This window comes from Geospiza fortis, unplaced genomic scaffold (assembly GCF_000277835.1).
Source record: "Geospiza fortis unplaced genomic scaffold, GeoFor_1.0 scaffold40, whole genome shotgun sequence".
Taxonomy (NCBI): domain Eukaryota; kingdom Metazoa; phylum Chordata; class Aves; order Passeriformes; family Thraupidae; genus Geospiza; species Geospiza fortis.
In genome coordinates this window covers 14,756,159-14,779,483 of record NW_005054297.1, presented here as the reverse complement: position 1 = coordinate 14,779,483, position 23,325 = coordinate 14,756,159, and the positions used below count along the sequence as shown (strand labels likewise).

The following is a 23,325-nucleotide window of genomic DNA, read 5'->3' as shown; positions in this document are numbered from 1 at the left end:
AATAAATGTTCTCCTTCTTCATGATACTGTTGATTTTTATATGGTTCTAAATTCTCTCTTTCCCAGATAGGAAACCCTCATGTATTTCATGGCCCTTCAGACAGAAGCTATACCACACTTTTTAATCCTTTCTGTTGTTTTTTGCTGTATGTGTTCTATTTCTGGTTTTGAGATGGAATTGCCACCATTTTATGCAGTTTTCCATTCATTGCATAACAAGAATTCAGAAAATATTTTTTGTGATGCCACTGTATACTCAGTCTCTCCTTTGCCTATTGTGCTACATATCTTTTCATTATCACTGAGCTTGAAATTCAGTTGCAGATTAACAGCCGCACTGATTTAGTTTTGGGTTTGTTTTCTGGATTGATAGATGATATAACAGAGACTTTTAATATTCATTTATAATTAGAAGTATATTTTAATCACTGTATGCCATTTTATTTAGTACAGAGAGTTTCATATGCAGTTTAATCTCCTAGTTCTCCATTTCAATTTGGCAACAGCAAATTTTATCATTTTACTTCTTTTCTTGTTCTGAATAATCTAAAAAACACAGTTTTTAATACCTGCCTTCACAAAACTATTATGAATCTCTCTCTCTTTATATTAAAAAAAATCAGTCACATATTCTCCCTTCTGGTTTTATATTTAGTTTCTGGTTTTTGTTAATTTATATTTTCGGTATTAGTTAGATTTTTTTAGCCAATTAACTGCATATGGAAATCAGGTTTGCATCTATGTAGTTCACAACCAAGTCATCTTTTTTTCATTTGACTTTAAACCAGCTTTTGTTTCATCCAGTCATTGCTCACAGCAACCCAAGGCTAAGTGTGCAGAGAGCTTCCCCATTTCTGCCACCTTCTCACTCTGTGGAGACACCACTCATGAGGCCTAGTAGGGAGATGGGGGTTTGAGGGCCAGAAATTCCTCTGCTTTGTCTTCCTTTTAATAATCAGAGAGAGGAAGATTGGAAAAAATCTCTTATCCTAGAGATGCAGTACTTCCCCTGTGCCCCGACTCCAGTCCCTGCTCAGGACCCCTTTTGGCTCTGTGGCTCTCTCTCGAGTAAAACTCATCTCTGACCCCAAAGGCATCTGCCATTAGCTTGGAAGAATGTCCCTTCTGCAGTTCCCCAAATTTGCCCTCTCTGCATGTGAATCCCCTTTCGTTCCTTAGTGCAAAGAGGATTGCTTGGACACCTTTCAGAGTTACAAGTTCAGTAATATTTAGTTTAAGTATTGTTATGCAATTCTAATATCTGGTTCCCAATCACTTTATGTTCTTGGAATCTCTCCTAACAGATGCTTCAACAGGAGTCGGTTCCTCAAGCTTATCAGGGAGGTGTTAGCAGTTGTGTGCTGTTTGATGTATAGCTGGGCAGCAATTTTAAAATCTTGTGTGGTAGGGTATGCTGGAAGGAATGTTTGTATGTTGGACTTAGTACTGTTTGCCTCTATTTCTGTCCACTGATTCATGGCTGGAAACCAACAGTAAGATCTCATCAAAGAAAAGGACAAGTATCCTGTGAAAGGACAACATTGGGATGTGTTTGTGTTTATCTGTACATAAATCAGCAACACCTATATTTAATAGTCTGTGTTCACATTTATAAGTACAACACATGCCTACACATGCAAACCTGACCATTAAAAAGTGTAGAAAACATTTAAATTGTTTTATTATTTCATTCTGAATACATACTTCTCTTATGAGTACTATGCTATTTCTGATTTTTAGAATAAAGTTGTAAATATTTTTAAATAGCTATAAGTTCAAACTGGTTTAAGCATTTGATTTTAAATATTAAAGAAATCAGAAAAAAAATGCATCTGATATTGACTAGATTAATACCCTACAAAAAACAATCCTTATATTTCTACTCTACAACAGCAGGGTTTAGCATGGTCTAAAACCCTGTACTGCAAATGTTGCTTACATAGAAACTGCAGACAAGGTAAGCTTCTGCTTCAGTGAAATCCAAAAGGTGGTCTGTGTCCAGGAAATAAGAAATGAAGGATTGCATTTTAAAAGCTGGAGATCTTTTAAAATAAATAGTTGAGTGAAGAAGTAGAGGCTTATGTTTTATCTCAAATTATTTGTAAACAACATTCTGTGTCAGAGATTGGTATGGAGTTACTGAAAGAGCTGTATGCAAGCCAGACCAGGAGATGTGAGATGAGTTTATAGGAAACAGACCCTGTTCACTTAGACTTCCTTACACAAAGTTTGCTGACTGGGGTCACAGACCAATGAAGATAAAATAATGATAACAAAATAAATATTTCTGCTTGATCTCCATTGCTCACATACTCCTGCTATGTAAAAAATGTAATGAAACAGTCTTTCATCTTTGTTTTTGTTCATAAGCTAATGTTTTGCCTTTTTTTTTTTAAGAAAAATTTGCATCCCATGTAAAACATTAGCAAAAATTAAATTCCACTGGCACGATGGTGGGACTGTAATGCCTGGGCTGCCCTCTCAGAAACTTTCCTGGCACAGCATTTGTGAGCTGTCCTGTGTTCTCTGCAACTTCCTTCCTTCCAAAGCTTTTCTATTTATTGCAAGGTGGCAGTCAAATATGGTGCAATGAATTGTCAGAATGGAGGAATTGGTGTAGGCAACAGAAATGTCACGCCTGGGTCAGTTGCAGTGCTTGCTTTGGCCATACAGAGATGTCACCAAGTGTCCTGCGCAGCAGTGTCTTACTTAGGCCTGCTTTTGCCATAGTCCTTCGCTCCTAATGGCTTGGGGTTCACTGCCTGGGCTTGTGTGGTGGCTGCTATTGCTGCATAGCCCCATGTTTCTCTCCTTATTTCTTCCTTCCAGTCTGGGAAAAACAGGGATCCCCTCCCATGTCCTGGAAGTCTGAGGGGCAAGATGTAGGACCAGAGAGGCCTGGTTGTGTGCTTCTGCCCTTGTATTCTTGTAACTGGGATGTTTATGTGCCCTGTCCTAAGCCCCAGAAGGGAAGCTGCTCTGACAGGTCTTCACAGCCACAGTTCCACATTCAAGTATCCTTCCTTCCCTTTCCATTCTCCCCCTAGCTCCAAGACTCAGTTCTTCCCGATGCAGCTTTCAGAGGTATCAATCCTAGTACTGGGTTTGTGTAAGTCTAGTACTTGTAAAGTGTCGTTTTTTCTTGAGGAGGGAAGCAAGAAAAGGTAAAACGTATCTTGAAAAATGTGTAGCACAGCCAAATCTGAATGTAATTTCACGAGAAAAAAGAAAGTCTCTCTCTATTTTGAAAGCCTGCTACAAGCAGTTTAATATGGAAAAAAAAAGTTTTTCTGGAAAAAAAAAAGACAAGAATTCTAATTGAGGGAAAATGTTAGACAGTCTAATTATAAGAGAGCTTACCGGTTCATCATCATTTTCTGCTTTATCAGTTTTAAAGTCACACAGTTCTGTGAGACTAGACACAAAGCTTCCAAAAATAAACTAACCTAAACATTTGCCCTACTTCTCATTAATTTATATTTTACAGTGAGATAAGCATTAAATTATTACAAAATCTATCTAAATTAACATCTAGCTTTGTAAACAATGTGAAGCATCATAGAGGGTTCTTGAATGGGCTTCTGCTGCACTGTGATGACCTACTGCTCAGTTTCACTTTCTATAGGTCAAGAATTACCTTCATTGGGTCATTGTTGGCAATATTCCTTAATTCAAACCCAGGATCAATAAATTTTCCCAGAAGTTTTATCCTTTGTATTTTTGTTTCAAACTTTTGTTCTTCAGACAGTTAATAGTACTAAGCAATACCAAACAGCACTGTTGAAAAGTAAAGCAAAATGTAAGTCAGAATTATAGCAACAGCTGAGTGGACTGTATCATATTGATAGATGTTTTGATCAGAAGAAAAGTTGTTTTCACTCTGCAAAGCATTTCAGCAGACTGATAATGGTTCATCTGACAGTCTTAAATTCTGCAGAAATCAGATAGAAAGGTTTCTAGTTGTGGCATGGCAAGAATAGAAAGTAAGAAAGGGGGATGCTTCTTCCCTAGGGCAAAAGTACAAATGGACTTCAGAGGGGCATTTCTCAGATGGTAAAAGATGCTGCATGTCATGGGAAAAAAATGAGTAGCAATAGCAGAAAAGCAGTGATCGAGGCAGGAACCCTTTCTTCTGCACAATGGCAGCGCACTTGGTTCTCTGGTAGAGAATCTCTTCCAGAGGTCTGGAGCAGTGAACCCTCCAAAGCACAGCTTATGTGCTTGCATGTGAGTGAAAGGAAATAAGTTGTCCTGAACAAATAGGTAGAAAAGAAAGAAATTTTCCTGTCAGCCCTTAAGTGTCAAGCAATTAGAGCAGGAAAAGAATTTCTGAGCTGAATTGTTTAACATGGTCTTTGAGGAGTAGAGAGGGAGCAGAAGAAAAGTAAGCTGTCACCAAGCTCTGAGCTCCTTCATGCACCATGGGAATGAGGGGATTTCAGGAGCTGCTGGTGAAGCTGCCTGGGGAGGTGAGATATGTACTGTAGATTTTCATATTAAGTGCTAACACACATTCATTTGTTAGAGAACAATAAAAGTGCCCATGTAGTATATATTTATTTGTCCTGTATTTCAAGCAAAGTATTTTATATTTCTCTGTTTAACGATTTTTCTGCAGTCTATGAGGCAGCCAAAACTAGTGATAATGCAAGTAAAACAGAAAGTTTCCTAAAATAAAATTTGGTTTTCATCCCCCATGAAATATAACTCACCACATCCAAAAAAACAGTAACAGATCTGTTCTCCCACTTCTGTAAGTCCATGCAGAAGCAGCAGCAGCAAGATTAACACACTCTCATTAACTCTCTGAGAGCCTGCCTTCTGTGCATTAATTAGATAGGTGGATGCATGTATGTCATTAGGAAGCTGCATTTTTTAGCTTTGTACCCTTAACTTCTACTATCTTTATTGATTGTTGTCAGAAATGTCCCTCTATGGCTGTAGCAACCATGTTTAATTTTCTCTAAAGTAGATGAAGCTAGTGTTCTAGTAGGGGAAGAAAAGGAATCTGCAAATGAGTTGTACCTATGTGCAACTCCAAATATTGCTCATGGAGGACAGTAGAAATCATTGAGCCCTTTCTAGTAAAAATGCCTCTTTTCAAAGACCAAAACAAAACACTATGGTGTCTATAAAATTATTTTAATTGAAGAGCTTTAGTGTCCATTAGGAAAAGGTGCAGCAGAAGTTGAAAGTATTTTCACTACTGATTTTTCACTCTGGTAATTTTGAACCACACGCACTTAGAAATAAAGATGAAGTCGGAATAAGAATGTGCTGCAAATTTATGCAGTAATTTGACTTTATATTTTAATATTTAATTTCATATTTGATCAGGAAAGCAGAGAGAATTATAAAATTGTATTAACATTTTATTACTAAAATTTGCCTCTGAAAGCAGATAATTTTTTGGCCTGGTTCTGTGTGTTATTTTCCATTTTGCTCAGCCTCCCACACACTAATGACTTGTGCATGGAATTTCATATACTCCATGAATATATGTTCTTTTTAAGCAGAGTCTCCACAGAGGTGGAAAATGTGAATGTGAAATGAAGCTTGCCATTCCTAAAAGAAGGTTAAAGAGCTAGGACTGTGTACAAGCCTATCCTGAAAGTCAGTTTGTCAAGGCATAATTTATGGAGGTTCAGTTGCCCAGGCATAATTCTACATTTCTTTCAAGATAAATACTTTTATACTTTCAGGCATGTGATTTGTCAAGGCAGCTTTGTGGCCTGGTGGGCAATCAGAATTTGCCCTAGTGGACTGAAATGACCCAGAACAAACTCACTACTTAATCTTCTTTATTGCTGAAATCAATAACCAGATCCATGCTAAGTGCTGACAGTTCTTGTGTAGGGAGTGAAAAGTAGAAGTGTCTGCTCCTTGAACTTCTAACATCTTATGAGACAGAAGTTTTGTTTTCTTCTTTGACAGTGAACTTGTTAATTTTATTTTATGATTCATTAATTAATATATTATCTTTGTGCTAACATACACATACAATGACACAAGATTAATGTATTATCTCAAATGCCATCATACAGAATGCCTAATGCAGCAGTCAGTGAAAATTCCCACATAGAAACCCAAGCAGGGACAGTGGCCTCTGGCAGAGCCAGGCAGTCCAGGTGAGTAGCAAAGCTACGGCCAACCACGCTGGCCCACAGTCTTCCCTTCTGGAGAGCCCTGTTCCAAATAACAGTTTTCTCCATGCCTTACACTAGAAGATCATGAATATATTCAGCATGGGGGGGTGTGGCAGGGTTCAGGTTTTATAATGCATTTGAATGAGGAAGTACACCAAAAAACTTCAAATGGTTTTCCAAGTGTTTTATAGGACCACATGACCTTTAAAGGCCCCTTCAAACCCAAGCTTATCTATGTTTCTATGATTTTTTTTTTTATTACTACACAACAACTGATTTACTTAGTTTCATGTAACACTTGTAATTACAACTAGGCCTGAAGAGAATTAATAGTAACAGTAAAAATAAGAGCCACTGAATGGGCCAAAGATACTCAGAAGATAAGTAGTTTATACATTTGGTAAATTTGGAAATACCCTCAATTGTTCTCTACTTCTTTGGTAAACAGCCAGAATTCTGCACTCCACAGGTATCCGTGGATGAGGAAGAAGTAAAGTTACAAAGCAACTATAAGTTATAATGTCATTAATACCCATTGAAATTATTATCTCATGAGAGACACAGTTAAGAGGAGCTTGTAAAATTTTGGCTCTGGAGCTACTCGCTTGTCCATGTGCCTGTTTATACATTTTTGTTTACTTGATATTGGAAAGTAATCAGAAAAAAATGTTATACTGAATTATGAGTGCCGTCAAGTTTTGTATGAAAAGTATTAAAACTTTAAACAAAACAATCTTTTAAATTCCTGTCCTTCTGGTCCCACAGTCTTATCTTGCTTTACACTTTTGTTTAAACTGTTCCTTCCCTTTCTTTTTTTTTTTTATTTGGAGTTGATTCAATAACACAGTCTTTTTTTATTTCTTGCAGATGTTAAAATGATGAAACCTTCTCTCCCTCAGGAGCGGTGCACAGCAGCCATGACATCTCCTCTGGTCCTCTGTGGAAGGTACATTGCAGTCTGCTGCTGAACTGTTATGACATGTCTCTAGCAATCAGAAAGAAAAGCTGGGAAGAGCATGTGACCCAGTGGATGGGATTGGCTTTGGAGCCCGTGGAGTATAATACAGCATGTCGTCACGGACTTGTAGCTGATAACTTGCAGACAAGTATGGAAAAAGATGAGGTTTTGAGCATGGACCGGAAAGAAAAATGTGCTTCATTTCCAGAGTGCTGCTATAGTGGAGAGGTGACTGGCTTCCCTGAAAAGCAGCTGGGAAATGTTTCAAAGGAGGTGGATGAAAATGACAACCATGAGGACGAGAAACATTTTCTGGAGGCGAGCACAGAAACTCTAGTCCATGTGTCTGATGACAATGATGACTATACTGCACTCAGCCTGGATAGTGTTAATTACCACATCACTGCTGTAGGAAGTGAACCCAAGGATGAAGGGCACAGCTTAAATGGAGCAGGCTCCTTAACACAGATGGTACCAATAACAGAGGGTAACAAGGCAGATGAATCATCTGGAATCAGTGGAGATATAAGTGAGGAACCTAAAGAGGAGAGGAAAGAAGATGTTTGTGGCAGTATTGGCCAAAGCCTGGAGCTTTGTAATTATGAAGTCTTAAATGAAGTAGTAGACGTAGAGAAGGAAAATTGTATCAATTCTCCAAATGTGAAAGAAGTTATTATGTCTGGGAAGCAGCTGCTTCATACTGCTGTAATTGCACAACAGCGCCGGAAATCTGATGCTTTCAAAGATGGGCTTGGAAAGTCTGAGTGCAATGTGGTAGAGAGTGGGATTTCTTCTGAATCATACGCCAGTAGTGATGGACAGCTCTGCTCAGCAGTGCAACCCAGCAATGGCCTTATGCAATCTCCTCCTTGCTCTTGCATCCCAGCAGTGGAAAATGGTCTGGATAAAAGTGGTTTCACAGAACCTCAAGTGGCCCCTGAAAACAAATGCCTTTCAAATGTCAGTTCAGCAGAAGATCTTCAGTGTTTACATGTAAGGAATCATTTGACCACACACGAACATTCAGACAATCAAGTGAAACTGCGCAAAAGAAAGGTAGGATGCTTCTAGACTGCAGAGTGTTTTTTCAAATATTTTCCCCCAGTTTCTGATGATGGTGATACTGTGCCTAATTAACTGGAGAGAAAAAGTGATTGTTTCATTAATTTATGATGTTCTAACTGTTTCAGGACAAATATGTCTATACAATAACTAAATTTTAGGAGCTTTTTTTTAAGGTCTGAAAATTGCTGAGCTATGAATTTGTATGGTACGTTATATTCACTTTATATATATTATTTTATATATTTAATATATGCTGCTCAAGGATAAATGAATATATGTCTTCTTTTTTTTTGCGCTGCTATCGTTATTTGATTCATCTTAGGAAAACTTATTGTGTCCAGGGGTTTAGAAGCCTTATTGAAAAAGACAGTACAAGGGAAAAGTGCAACAAGATTTTAAAAGAGAACAAAAAGGAGTGGAAATATTTTGCAGTAGTTCTTTGGTCTTTAGCTCAGCCCCATGAGCATATGTTCTTGCAAAAACAAGTATTGCTGACTCTGAAACAATATTTTGTAATTTTAAAGAAACCAGAGGGTTTCACTGTCTTCACCGAGTAAGGAAGGGTATCATTACAAAATTTTAATGGAGAGATTCCTTGGCAATAAAACTCCCATTGGCTTAAATGGAAAGAGATGTGGTGATTGTAGCGCTATGGAATTTATCTTAAAGTCTGGCTTTCCCAGTTATGCTGCTTATTCTAGCTAATAACCAATTTGTAATTGTTTACTTCTCTCTGCCTTTTTTTATTTGACATCATCCAGCTTCTTTTGTCTGGGTTTTTTTTTTTTTTTTTACATCTGGTTTCTTTTAATTGTGTGGGTTTCATCTGTCAGCTGCAGTGCCTCAGTAGCTGTTTCACTGAAGCACAAATTCACATATCTGAAGTACTTTGTGCCCACACAGCATCCTGAGCTGCTGGTTGTTGCTTCCTTGTCTAGATCCTTTGGTAATAGTAATATTAGGTTAACATGGTGAGAAAATGTAAGCAAGTTTTGCCAAAGGTTTCAGAAGCCCTCCAAGGCAGTCTTCTTTTGGTAGTTTATGCAATCATAGTTAATGCAGTAACTGTTCAAATATCTCACAGTAGGAATATCTCAGACTTACAAACAAGAAACAAAAATATGACTACCAGTACCAGAAATGCTAGTGAAAATGGTTCAAGTTTAAAAAAAAAGAAAATGAACCAAATTGACATTGTAGTTGAGAACTAATTGAGTATGATAATAATTTCTCAGATGCTTTACTTTGGCATCAAATTTTCTTTTAAAGTATATCTGTTGATATTGATGTCTACATTTCATATCATCAGCAAGATGAAGCATGCTATAGTTTTTAATAGCTCTGATTTGATGCTAGTTTCCATGGATCTTGTTTTGAGGTCACATACTCATCTTTTAAATGCACACTCATAGAATAATATTTAAGAATATGTGTATGATTTGTGTTTGTGCCATTAAATATTTTAAAGGACAAATTATAAAAATTCCACAGAGACAATAGTGAGAAAAACTCAGGAACAAGAAGAGCATAAAAAGGAGCAAAACCAAGAGTTTCTTCAAGGAAGTTTGAGCTGCAAAAACTGCAAAATTGTGTGTAATGTAAAAGGGGATGGAGTCTGTAAATCTCAAGGAGTCCTCATTCTACTTGGTTAAAGAAATCTTTGCCAATCACTGTAACATGAACAGCGAAAGCGAAGAGATATTATCTGCTATTGTTTGTGGTATTATTTATCTCTAAGTTCACAGGACACTTCTACGAGCAACATTCCTTCATAAGGGATTTTCTCACTTTTATCTAAGCATGTACTATTTTACAAAAGCCTGTCTGTGTTGGTAATAGTGTGCAATAAAAAATGTGCCTATGTTTACAAACTTCCCCTGAAAGCCACTTTTGTAATTTTAAGAAAACATTAGAAAAACTGCAGACTTGAAACTGAATCCATCCATAAAAGCCAAGTATTTGCTTTGCAGTGACAGGAAGACTTAAGGGATTGGGAATGGCATATAAAACCTTTTCTCTCAAGGTCAGCAGTTCAAGCAGTGCAGTTAAGGCCTAAAACACACCACTGTCTGATTAATGCTCAATGTCAATTATAGTTGCACACAATCATGTGCCCATAAAGGTCAGAATATGGGAAAAGGCACATGGAAATGAATTGCTAAAGGTATTTGGGAACCCAAATCTTCAGGTAGCACCTTGGGTGATTATAGAAAGGTGCTGATCTTCAGACATTTTCATGACAGTTAAAACCTGGGACCTTGCTGGTACTAAATTCTTTTTCAAATCTGTTCCTCGTTAACATATTTTAAACTGTTTTTAATTGTGGCAATAGAGCATGACCTTCCCTCTTATCTTTAGATCAGCTGTCTTCAAACCAGAGCTGAGGTGATAGACAGTGTGGATCTGATATGCTTGCTCTGCAGACGGATGCAGGTTCGAGGACTTAAGGGCTTAAAGTTTAGCATCTTTGACCAGCACTAACTCCATTGCAGTAAATTGCTTTAGTCATGATGGATGTACTGACGCTGAAGATGCTTTTTGCAAACACATCCAGCTGTTGCAGCATTCTTTTCTCCCTCAAGTCAACAGGGTTCAAATGTTCAAAGCACAGCACCCTCTTTGCCTTTGCTTTCTCAGAAAGACTTCCTAAGGCTCGGAAATAGGAAGGACCAGAATTTAATTGTGAGAAGTTAATGATATTAGGTCTAATTAAAAGAAACAAAATAATCAAGCTTTCCTGTTGTTCCTGATTTGATAATCAATTCAGTTCATCCACAACATGAAATTTATCGTTATTAATGGTTCCAAGTAGCAGAAACATAAACAGATTAACTGTATGTGGATAAACCAGCTAGACCCTTCTGTATGCTTTCCTGGGTTAAATAAATTTAGATTTTAAAACAGTTAGAAGAATGTACAGAATTGTACATGAAATAATACTTGGAACTAAAGAGCAAACTGTAGTGTTTGTGGTATCATAACAGCTCACATGTATTTTCATATGTAAAAAGCAACAGAGCTTTTAGCATTTTTATAAAAAACTAGAAGAGCACCAGCTATTAAGAGAATACCGACAAAAGGAGACTATTTAAATATTATGCACTGATTTGTAAATGTAATAAAATGGCCATTATCTCATACAGAATCTGTCAAATTTTTGTACGTGCTCCATTTTATGTTTTCTCCATGTTGTCTGCTCATCTCATCAAGCTTAGGCAAAGACAGGAAAATCCCTGCTAGGGCATATTGAGAAGGTTCACAAATGCAGCAGAACTCTTAAAAATTAATTTCGGTTCTTTTTCAATACAAAAAAACCCTACTTTATTCAGCACTGGTATAAAAAGGTGGGTTGAGGCATATAGTCTCCCAGTAAGTTCTCCCCATTCACTTCCCAAGCACAATTACAGCTGTGCTGTTGCAGCCAGTGATAATCAACATTTTGTAAATGCAGTTTTTAAAATGCTCTTTTAAATGATGGATCAGTAAAGGAGTAGAAAATCAACATTGTAAAGTCTGTCTCTGAATAGTTTGAATAAAAATCCATGAAGTTTAAAAAATATGAAACGTTAACAAACTCCACTTACAAAACAAATCTTGGCTTGTTCTGTATATTTCATTGTTCTTCCACCATCCTCTCCTCTAAAATTTTATTCCTAAAGATCATTCAACATAAATAGGAAGAAAACAGCTACAGAAACAACTGTGACTGCTCATTTCTCTCCTGTAGGACAATGTAGTTCCTCACAGCGGTCTGCTTAGAAGCTTTCCAGTTTCAAATAGATAATGTAATCTCAAAGTCTTTCTTGCAAGGGCAGAGAGTATAATACTCAGGGCCATTCCTAATGCTCATTATAATTGCTGCTACTTTAATCCAGATTTCTAGATCAAGTACTGTGTGATTTGCAAGGGATGCTTAAGGACGCAACCAATGTCAGCATAACAACGCTGCCAGTGTCAATAAGAGGAAAATTAATTAAAGAGTAAGATTAACAGGAGACTGGCAGAAATGTCAGAAGAAACCTGGGTAGAAGGTTACCTGGAATGATGCATGTCTTTGGAACAGTGCCTTTTCCCCACAGGAAAGCTGTGAGCTTTTAAAACATGGTTTTACGTTTCCTCTTCTGTTGCAATAAATTTTATTTCTTTGTTTCAACAATTATACTAATGTGAGAAAGCAAAAAAAATTACTTACTTGGATTCAGACTTTTCCATCCATATTTGCCTCTTGGTTATTATGCATGTCCATGAGATGTGAAGGCTGACTCTTTCATTACGATCAGAATTACATTTTGTTTCACAATGCTTGGACTGTGATTTTTGGGGCAAGTTAGGAAGTTAGGCTCTTCCAGGAGCTTCTATTTGTATCACCATAAACTAATTTCACAGGAAACTTAGGGAGCTTTGCTTGCTAGCTCATACTAAGGTACATGAGAGAGGCAGTAGGAAAGCTTCACAAAAAAAAACCATAAGAGGTACCTGTTTTACTGAAATTGTTTCTCTGCAACCCTTTCTGTGACATCTATTCTCATTGCATTATCCTTTTCATCTGAGCACTTAATATTATGGCTTCTTGTGAACCATAATATCAAATATTGTAGGTATTTTTCTTCTTTTATTGCAGTTTGTATACCAGAGTTTCCAGCCCTGTCACCAGGATGTCTCTCCAAAGTCTTAATCTCCCTTTACCTCAATTCTGTCTTTTTTGAATTGTGATAATGTAATGATTCTTTTTTTTTGCATTTTTTAAAAATTAGTTTTAAAGATTCTTACACTGGTTTCGTTATTTCTATTTTATAGTAGGTGGTTTCATAGGGATCCAGACTGTACTATTGCTACATAAATAGTAGGATGTAAGCTTGTTAGGGTTACACAGCAACAATAACTCAGACAGATCAACATAGGAAAAAAAAGCATAGAAGATAAAAGCAAGAAAAAAACAATACCAATGTGCAGGTAATATTAATTAAAAATGGAAATATGCATTTTATTGTATTCTGATTTTGCAGCTGGGAATTAAATTTACCTTTTTCTGAGATGCAGTCTGCAAACATGTCAGTCAGAGTAAGATGACAGTTTTAAAAGTTGGTGATTTTCCGAGTCAATTATCTTTAATTATTCCTCTGCAAAATATGGTAAATAAATGCAGTCACTTCTCACAGTTTGTTTTCCCATTGAGTATTTTTAAAGATAGTCATCTTGAAATATTCTAGTGGAGGAATCCAACAACCAGAGAAGAAACCTGTCCTCTAAAATCATAATGATCATTAGAAATTCTGAAAGTGTGGACAGTCATTAATGTAATTTGGATGGTTGTTAGAAGACCAAGGTTTCTGTGCTTCATTATGGTCATGGAAGACCAACTCCCAGCTGCTTAGATCTAGATATTGAAGAAGAATTAATGGATGTCAGTGGAACTACTGTATTCTTAGAGTTGCTTAAGCACCTTGCTGACCTTGGGTGTTATAATACTTTGTAACTTTAGAGACAACAGAAGCTAGTTACTATAGAGGTAATATCATAGTAAAATTCCCTTCAAATCATATGGTTCTCTAACTGTATTTCCTGTACAGTTCAGACCTGCACTTATGCCAGAGTAACTTCATTTTCATATACAGAGATAGATAATATAATCTTGGAATCTAGGGCATTATTTTTCTTAGTTTTGTAAAGGACAATGGCAAGTACAAATATTGGAAATCTGATTATCTCTTTTAAAAGATGATGTTTCAAACAGTGGAAATCTATTTTATCAGGTGTGGAATTTGGATTTGTTTTTGTTCCATTTCTGCATCCCTTAAAATTTTCAAACTTTATGTAGGTTTTTTAAAGATTCTCAAACTTTCTAAAGGTTTTAGAGAAGAGCATGGATCTGTTTATCCAAATTCATAATGTGAATGTGAACACCATCAAAAATTGGTGAGAGATCTTAAGCCACAACAGTTTTTTGAAAGGTTAACTTCTCCCCACAACTCAGAGCTACAGTCTGTAGTATTAGTACAGTGGGCAATTATTACTGAAATCCACAGTTGCTTCACCACAAGGAATTTGCTGCATTTGCACATTGCTATTAAATGGTCATGGTTTTGAAGGCATTGGGAAGAATCTGGCAAGAGATGCAAGTGAAGCAAAACAAATAGTAGGATTTCTTTGAAAAAAAATGAAACCTTCTTGGCCATCATGAATATTTGTTTCTCTTTTCTGCAGTGAAAACTTGCTTTCTAAATTTACCATTTAATAATGAAAATGTGGTTCAAAAATATAAATGGACTGTGACAGTTGGATTTACATTTTTTAATTATATGTATTTTCTATGGTAATTAGTAGAAAGTGGTCATAAAGCACTCCTATTATTGTGGTAACATGACCACGAATTTTCTCTATTACTTTCACAAAAATATGTATCTTAAATATTATCTCCATCTGGGAAGCTAAAGAATGCTTTCCGACAGACTTCCTTTATGTTTGGACTGAAGTATGATGTATTTCAAACAATGTGAAAAGTATTTAAAACAAGTTCAGAACAGGATGGGATGATTGCCAGGCCAATACAGTATAACCTTTATGCAAATTTTACTTTGGCACATTTTTGTGACAGTGTTCAGCAATAAATTTTCAAGGGAGTGTTGTCTAGACTGCAAACCAAGAGACTGTTGCACATCAAATTATGCTTGGAGCTGAGCTACCTAAAATGGTCATGAAAGTATTTGTATTTATAAGCAGTTTGTAGTCACACACTACTGCTTCACCAAAATCATCTATGTGCTTCTAGGGACCAGTCTAGAGAGCTTTAGTTTCATGCAGTGTGTACTCAGAGATTTCTAGTTATGACAAGTTCTGCAGTACTGATTGGAAGAAAACTTCTAAAACATTTTCTGCTTTATTTTTAAAATTAATCTTTAAAAACTCCTTACTGGCCAATTATTTACTGTCTGCACTCTATAAATAGTCAGTGGTAGGTCATGGTATACGGGCAAATGACCACTTGCTAAAATGACGCCTGATTTTTAATTAACATCAAACTTTTGAGGGAAGCAAATGAATAGTACATAAAATCTTTAGCAAATGGGAAGGGGAGTTAAGACACTTGGACGAAACACCCTGGATTATATGACATCACTGTCCACAACACACTTTTCTGTTGGTTAAATAAAAAAAATTGTTAGAAAAGGAATTTGCTTCCTAGAGCTGTTCCTCTCACACTTTCACAAGCATAATGCTCACTTTGAATTAACCTTCAAGTGAAAACAGAGAGATCTAAGAGGCATACAGCTTCCATCCAAAAACATTACTTACAGCAGTAATCAGAAAAGACAGTACTAGAGCACTGCTGCCTATATTAAAGAGCCTTTGATGCCATAGCAGTGGCAGAACAGCTTTTTTAAGCACAGCTGTTTACTACAGGCATGACCTGTGCTAAAAGTAAAAGGTTTTTTGTGTAGCTGTGTCAAAGAAGGAGATAGAGAAGAACAGCCTACCCTGGCCAGCTCTGGGAGCTGAGGCTTTACAGCAATGTAGTCTTTGCCACTGCTAGTGGAGTACTTGACCATGGAAATTTGGTGGTGGGTTAGTCCACAGGCATCTGACCAATTCCCGAGGAGAACCTCTCTTGTGAGCTGAACTGCAGCAAGGTGGAAGCCGTCTGCAAACCTTATTGGGGGATTTTTTCTTGGTGTTTTATTTCGCTTGGGGTTTTTTGTTGGTTTTTTTTTTTTTTTTTTTTTGGTGTTTTTCTTTTCTTTTGCTTCGCACCATAAGGATACCTACAATTAAAACACCTAAAATGTGTTGCTTACGCTTATTTCCTTTTACTGCTCTCTCTCAAAGATGACATAAGAGGTTTGTAAAGGCAAGGAGGCTTATGCCATAGAAAATACGCATGGTGTATCGAATATAGCTTTACAAAATGAAACAATACTGCTTCTGCTGCCAAAAGCTATTCGAAGCTCCAGTGGATATGGCCAAAAATGGTTATGAATTCAAATTTAGAGGGATATTCTTCGTCCTTTGAAAAAAATCTAGGCAGCAATACATGTGTGAGCATCTGTGTATGCTGAGGTAAATGTATGGCAAATGTATACCAGATCCTTACTGCTTTTCATAACTGTCACAGCTGATGTCTAAAGCTTTTACAACAATGGACATAAGAACTTGGTTTATGCACACGACGATAAAAAAAATGAGAAATTGGCTTACTGCAACATGAAGATGTCCTTCAATACTACAGCAATAACTGTCATAGCTGAAGTTTTGCACTGTCATTGCACTCTCACCGTATGTAAGGCTTAGAAGAGCAAACACAATATGTATTTATGTTAAACAGAAGTCTATTTATCCTTTTCTGTAAGTTTCCTCCTTCCTCTTTTTTTCACACAGCACATCCAAATAAACAAATGTTCATTTTAAATATCCTGAATATTTTGATAATGTATTATCTCATCTACCCAACAGAAAAGATCTTTAAGGAGCTGATTATATTCTTGCACTGTGTTTTAAGCTCTTGGGTGTTATCCTCAACCTTCTTAAAAAAAAGATGGTTTGCATGCACTACTAATCATTGATATGTGATTCATGGCTGTTTGATATGAAGGCAAAAAAAAAAAATCAACAGTGCTAAAGCTCATGGCTTGTGTTGCATGTAATTTTAGATTCAAAATATTTTAACAGCTGACACATTTATTGCACTGAAAATGAAAAAGCGCAGCCAGAAGCCAAACTTTGGTAATCTAAATCAAACTACTTTCCTACACCCAGATTCCCTGAAAATATTTTTCTTCTGATAAATGCCAAATTGTATTTATCTCACACAGATTTACTAGTGATTCTATGTGCATATTACACCTCAATACATCTTCTGAATTTGTTCCAGCATGTTATACTCACCTCTTTACAAATGCTCAACTGCTTGGTAGATGATGACAAGATGATCAAGTGGTAAATGAACACTATACTGTTTTGGCATTTTATAGGAAGCAAAATTGCCAGAGAGTAAATAAGAGAAGAGATAGTGGAAAAAGACAGGTCTTGAGAGACTATCTTAGAGGTGGGATAAGACTAGAAAATAAAGATGTGAAAAACAATTGATTTTCTATGTAAAGTGAGAATTCAACTCTTAATTGCATGAAGATTTCTCAGCTTATGAAAACGACTCCCAGTGGACCACTCTGTTCCCAGGTCTTTTTCAATATTACTAGCATCAAAGATAATTTGGGAAGTTCTTCTATATTAATACCTTGTAGTACCTTGATTAATATTCTTGTGCATAAATCTTCTTCAGGACTCATAATTTATCACATTTCACAAACATTTTTTAAGCTTTTAGAAATGTTGTGTTTTAACTTTTACTGTAGCTTCTTTTGCAAGATATGTTTTAAATCGATGGATTGTGCTTTTGCAGACTGAAGCCCAGGAATAGTTATGACAATGTAGAAACCAGCTTTAATCAGATTCAGAAGAAATACATATATTCCTGAATTTTGCTCTCTTGGGAATGGTAACAGTAGCCTTAGATTAGAATATCCACAATTCTTTTTCCCACTAGTTCATCCATACTCTCTGTCAGACACAAAAAAAAATCCTTTTTCATTCAGAGTCTTCTAATCAAGGCGTTAAGAACATTGATTCTTCCCTCTACTCTTGCCTTTTCACAAATGCTTTGTTGTTTGCGGTTTTTTTCCCTACTTCATGTACAAACCTGAGTGGAATACTGAGAATTTTAGCCATTTGGAGCTAATGTGCATATAAGGGAAAGATTACTTGGTGACATGAAAACAATGCGTATTTTATTCCTTGCAAGTGTCATCGTTTCACAGGGCATGATTTCAAGGCAGCAGCCAAGCAGAGCTCTATAGTCACATGCAGAGATTAGGAAGGGAATATGAAGCTGTTGGCGAAACGGGTGAGTGATTTCCATGACTCTGCTCCACTTTGGTGTGAGGGGAGAGTGGTCCCAAGCACTCTCAAATGCTGGTTCTATAGTAGTAGGAGTGGTTCCTAGACCTCTTGTCCAGCATTCATTCAGTTGCCTAACATTTGTACTCAATCCTAAATATTACATGTTTTTTTTCTCTGCTTCTTTAGTGGGTGGAGTCTGCAGTGACTTTGTCCCTGTTTCTGGTCTCTCTTTCAGTCCTTTCCATTACGCCTAGTTCATGGAGGACAAACTCTCCTGTGTCAACAGCATTGCCTCATGAAGCATAATAATGACAGCCTAAATGTCAGCACTGTTAGTCACTGATGATTGTCTTAGGGTTTAAATGGAAATTTCTTACTTTTTAGCCACTCTTTTCAGAGGGAATGTTTACCAGCAGCAACATATAATTGTGGAGCTTTGATCTTTGCTTTGAAATGTCTTTTTGAGTGTAAAGAAAATTCATCTATGCTGAGAACAACATTAGAAGCTATTTCTGGACTTAGACCAGGATTCTGAAGGTGAAAGGACACTTCTCCAGCTCTCTCAACAAGTCCTTGGGAAAGTTAAAAATAAGTCTTGCTGAAAAAAAATTGGCACTTGTTATTTGAGAAAATTTCTTTATTCCAGGAACTGCCTCATGTAGCAGAAATTTATTTACCATCTGTGTAGACTTGAAAAATTTTCCATCTACCAGATACACAACTGAAATAGCAACAGATTTTCCGTCCCAATGGTTTCCACCAGCCTCCATTTTAAGGGAGTGTTGTAAAAACTTATGAAATTTTTGTGCTCTCGGAAGAGGGGTAGCTCTAGCTCACTTAATAGACCATCTGTGAAACTCTGAGCTCTGATTGTGACCTCTGATAACATCACCTCACTGTTGCTAAAGAGTCACTTGGGGAACATGACCTCATAGACCTAATAGCTGAACATTTATTAGGTTTTAAAATTATAGTTCCATTATTAATTAATATTACAGTACTGAGTTTTAAAAAAATAGTCACTTGAGAAATTTATTTACTTTGAGTACAGATGTACTTCCTTAATTTCACAGCTCTGCAACTGCAGGGGGGGAAAAAAGTTAGAAAAGAATAAAAGGTACCACCACCAAAAATATCCCCACTGATTCTTGAAGTAATTCTAGTCCTTTAAAATATGAAGCAACCTGTCTGTAAATCTGAATGTCGCTTCTGAGTGTTCATATCAATACACAGGCTGGAAACCAAAGTAAACAATTAGTGGGAGACAGAAAAAGAGAAAAGAGTTCAGGAACAGATGTCAGAGTACACAAGCTTAACTTCTGTTTGTTGCTTCTGTATTGGTTTCTTTCTTTCATGTATTTGGTGGATACATTTTGCTTTTGTTTTTAATGCACATCAAGAATCCTCAAGAACTATGGGGGCTGATCTTAGTTGATGCTTAGATGAATTTTTTTTATCCCATCTACCAAAATAATATTTGTGTGATTAGAAAGCTTGGTATTCAAGGCAGTTGTCAAAAGTTTGCTCTCAATTCAGAGGCCTGATTTGGTGAAAAAATCAAAAATCCCTATCTACAGTTCTTATTATAATGGAGGGGCTTTTCTGCCTTATCTATTTTTACATTTTTTACCTGCCACTCTGTTCAGGGTGTTTGACTGAAGGTGCTGAATCCTAAACAGGCCTATCAAAGATGCTTTTGCTTTCATTATTCTGAGTCTCTGAACTAGCTAAATTGTACAATATGCGAATTTTTTTTTAACTAACATTCTTACCAAATCCTTTAATCTGGTAATTCAAATCTGTATTTTAAACTTATTTTGTCTAATTCTATCTATTTGGAATATCTGTATAACTTTTCTATTTGACTGCATGTGGTGAGGGAAGATACTGTTGTTTCAGCAAAATCATATAATTGTGAAAATGAACAAGTCTAAGTTTTAAGCCATTCTATATTCCTCCCTGCTGCTGCTAAACCACCTAGAATCCCAAAAAGAGGAAATTACAACTTATATTATCAGCATTCAACTGAATGTTATTCAACAACCTGAACTTTAAAATGTGAGCTGCAGTTCTCAGGGAAACAGGTTTTAGTTAGGTTTGTGCACTGTCATGCTTTAGTTTGGACCAGGAGCATTCTTCTGAGGGGACTTTGCTGAGTGACATGATATAAATCATGAGAGATGAATGATATCAGATGGTGAGATTAGTGCACGCTCTCTGATTTGATAGCTGCAGGGCAGATTTTATAGTTCTAATGCGTTGACTCACAAAGAAAAAATGTATTTTGGAATTTTCAATAGTCAGTGAAAATTTTTCAGATATTAGGAAAAAAAATGTACCCCGGAGTGTAGCAGATTCATATCTACTGAGCGCAAGTACAAAATAAAAGACACAGTCATAGCATTTTACATTCTCATCACTTAAAATGTGAAAATGTCTAACTCTGTCCTCTACACCAAACAAACTGGTTGCAAGATACATAATTGTTATGACTTTGAGAACAATGACTAACAAAAAAATCTTCTGATGACAGATTTTTAAAATAGATTAGTACATCACAGTTTCCTTTTAGATGAATTTGATAAATATTCCTTGCTAGAGGAATATAGATTTCTAGCTATAGAATAGAGATTTAGCCTCTAAACAAACTAGGCAGTTTCTTGAGATTTTTATATGTTTTGCTTTATCTGTCTGAAATATAGCAGATGCAATGGAAAACTAGTAAAGAATATTTTCCTCCTGTACTTGTGCTTTCTAGTTCTCTCACTGATTCCCAGTAGTCTTGTGGTAATGTGTTCATTCTGTTGGCCAGCTGTTCAGCTCTCCATGAATGCATCCTCCTGATGTGCATTTCCCAGCATTTTACAAGTCAATGTCCCTTTCCACTTCAGTATAAAACTTTTTTGAAAGCAAAACCGTGTACAACTGGGAATGTAGACAGGGAATCTAATGTAAACATAAACTCAGTGAGGAGTGAAGAAATATATATTACACAGTATAAGCACTAAAGTGCTTTTAATGTGTGTTTGAAATAGAGGTAGCAAGAAGACTGTCTTTTGTACTCGAGTTTATGTTGTTTGGCTTTTGTTGGTTTTTTTTTTTAGGTGGGGTTTTTTGTTTGTGTTTTTGGTGGAGTTTTTTTGTCTCTGACAAAATTACCTTTATTTTGTTCTTATCGCCTATAGTAGAAAGGAACTCTTTGGTTCTTTTCTCTAGGCCCTTGGTAGTAGGACCCAACAGTAAAGCAAATAATATCCCCCACCATTGCCATTAACTTTAGCCTCCAGTAAGGACAGAGTTGTGAGCATCAAAGGTAAAGGTTGTCTGTACAGGGGGAATAGAAAGTGTACAAGCAGACTAAAACAGAATGAATGGATTTCTTCCCTCTTGGAACATGTTCTTCACCAAAAATGGCTTGTGGTATTATTAAAGACCAAGTGTTAAGAGAACTGAAAATAGGGGTGGTTTTCTCCCTGGTACTGTCGCTAATTCTTCAAGACAAAAGAGAAATTTAGCAGCTAGATATCGCTGTACTCTCTGGTCATCCCAAGGCAGTTGGAGGTGGGTTGTGTGCGGCTGTACTAATCAAAAATGCAAAGGAAATGTTTGTGCACAATGTGTTTGATGAATCTTTATTTGTTTACTGTGGGGAAGCGTAACATTTCATTCATTGGTATACAGCTCTTTGATTCAATTTGAAATTTAATTCAGTACAGACAGGGGAAACTGTTGTGTGTAGGGCTCTGTAGTAGTATAGTGTAGTTTTTAGTGGGTATTTTGAATTTGGGCCATTTGTCTAATTTGAATTGCTCTTTCTCATTTGACATCAACTGGGATTTACACCCAGGCCACATTTGCAGCAGGCAGAGAAAGTGTGGAGTGTGACTTAACTCAGTAATGCACGAGGAGGCTCTGTGTCAAGAGGAATCTATGGCATCTACATGATAACATTGTTGTTCATTCTCTGCTTCAGTGATTCCCATTACTCCATGACAAATAGTAAGATTTGTCTTTCCTACCGTGACCAAAGCGTAATACTTTGCCTTTCTCTGTGAGTCCCCATGTTGTATGCACACATATTATGTGGCAGTGGTTTTTTGATCATTTTTGGCAGTATGTGCAACAGTTGTTGCACATATGCAACAGTTGTGATTTTATCACTTCACGTGTTCTTTAGGGAACTAAGATAAGTAGTCATTTGTTCTATTTTTTTCTGTTCTGTATAAATTATATCCATCTGTATATTATTTGTGTTTTAAAAGGCAGCATAAGAATTGCAAGAAATATTCTTTTTAGAAGCTTTTTGTTAAAAACAGAGTATGATATTTTTCACATAACACCCTGAATTTTTTGATTTGTTGCTTGGGGACTATTAGGAAAATTTAGCAGTCTGGGAGAGGAGTTTCTGATAACAATATCAGTACAAGCATGAATAAATAGGACCAGAGAAATTACATATTCCCAGTCAAAAGCAGAGCTGGTGTTAGGACCTGGCAGTTCCTCAAATTCCAATATTCAATAGGCTTTAAGAACATAACATTCAGGCAAAATAATTATTTCATTATTATGCATATTTTAGGTAGTCAGTAGAATAATATTAAATATGTAACTTATAAAAGGAATATGTCAGTTGAAATAATATAATGTATAGAAACTATCACAAAGACAGTAGAAAGATAGTTTGGATGTGTTATGGAGATTTTTTTTCAAGTTTCAGCCTATTGACTGGCCTTTTGTAGCCAGAAACTTAAGTCCTGAACCTGGGTCAGGGCAATCACGAGCACAAATTTAGGCTGGCAGAGGATGGCTCGAGACCAGCCCTGAGGAGAAGGATTTAGGAGCACTGGTGGGTAAGAAGCTCAACATGAGCCAGCAATGAGCACTTGCAGGCTAGAAAGCCAACTGTGTCCTGGGCTGCATCAAAAGTGTGACCAACAGGTCAAGGGAGGAGATTGTCCCCCTCTACTCCACTCCCATGAGATATCCACCTGGAATACTACATCCAGTTCTGGATGCGACATAAGTACTCTCAAAATAAGAAGGACATGGACACACTAGAGCATGTCCAGAGGAAGCCAAGAAAATTCTCAGAGGTCTGAAACACCTGCTATGAAGACAGGCTGAGAGGGCAGGGACTGTTCAGCCTGGAGAAGAGAAGGTACTGTGGAGACCCTGTAGCACCCTTCCAGTACTTGAAGGGGATGTGCAGGGAAGATGGACGCAGATACTTTGCAAGAACATGTAGTGATAGTACAAGAGGAGTGG

General features: G+C 36.7%; 1 protein-coding gene across 4 annotated transcripts in view; it reads left to right on the top strand.

The window, feature by feature from the left end:
• Positions 1–23,325, top strand: part of DLC1 (DLC1 Rho GTPase activating protein) — a 214,215-nt gene that overhangs the window by 8,669 nt on the left and 182,221 nt on the right. For 3 of the 4 annotated variants that reach the window (XM_005415503.2, XM_031066842.1, XM_031055262.1), the window contains one exon: positions 7,014–8,160. In XM_005415503.2, coding sequence (XP_005415560.1) covers positions 7,126–8,160 — 1,035 coding nt within the window. In that variant the 5' untranslated portion in view covers positions 7,014–7,125. The remainder of the gene's footprint in view (positions 1–7,013; positions 8,161–23,325) is intronic. The other variant, XM_031055214.1, reaches the window with a different exon arrangement.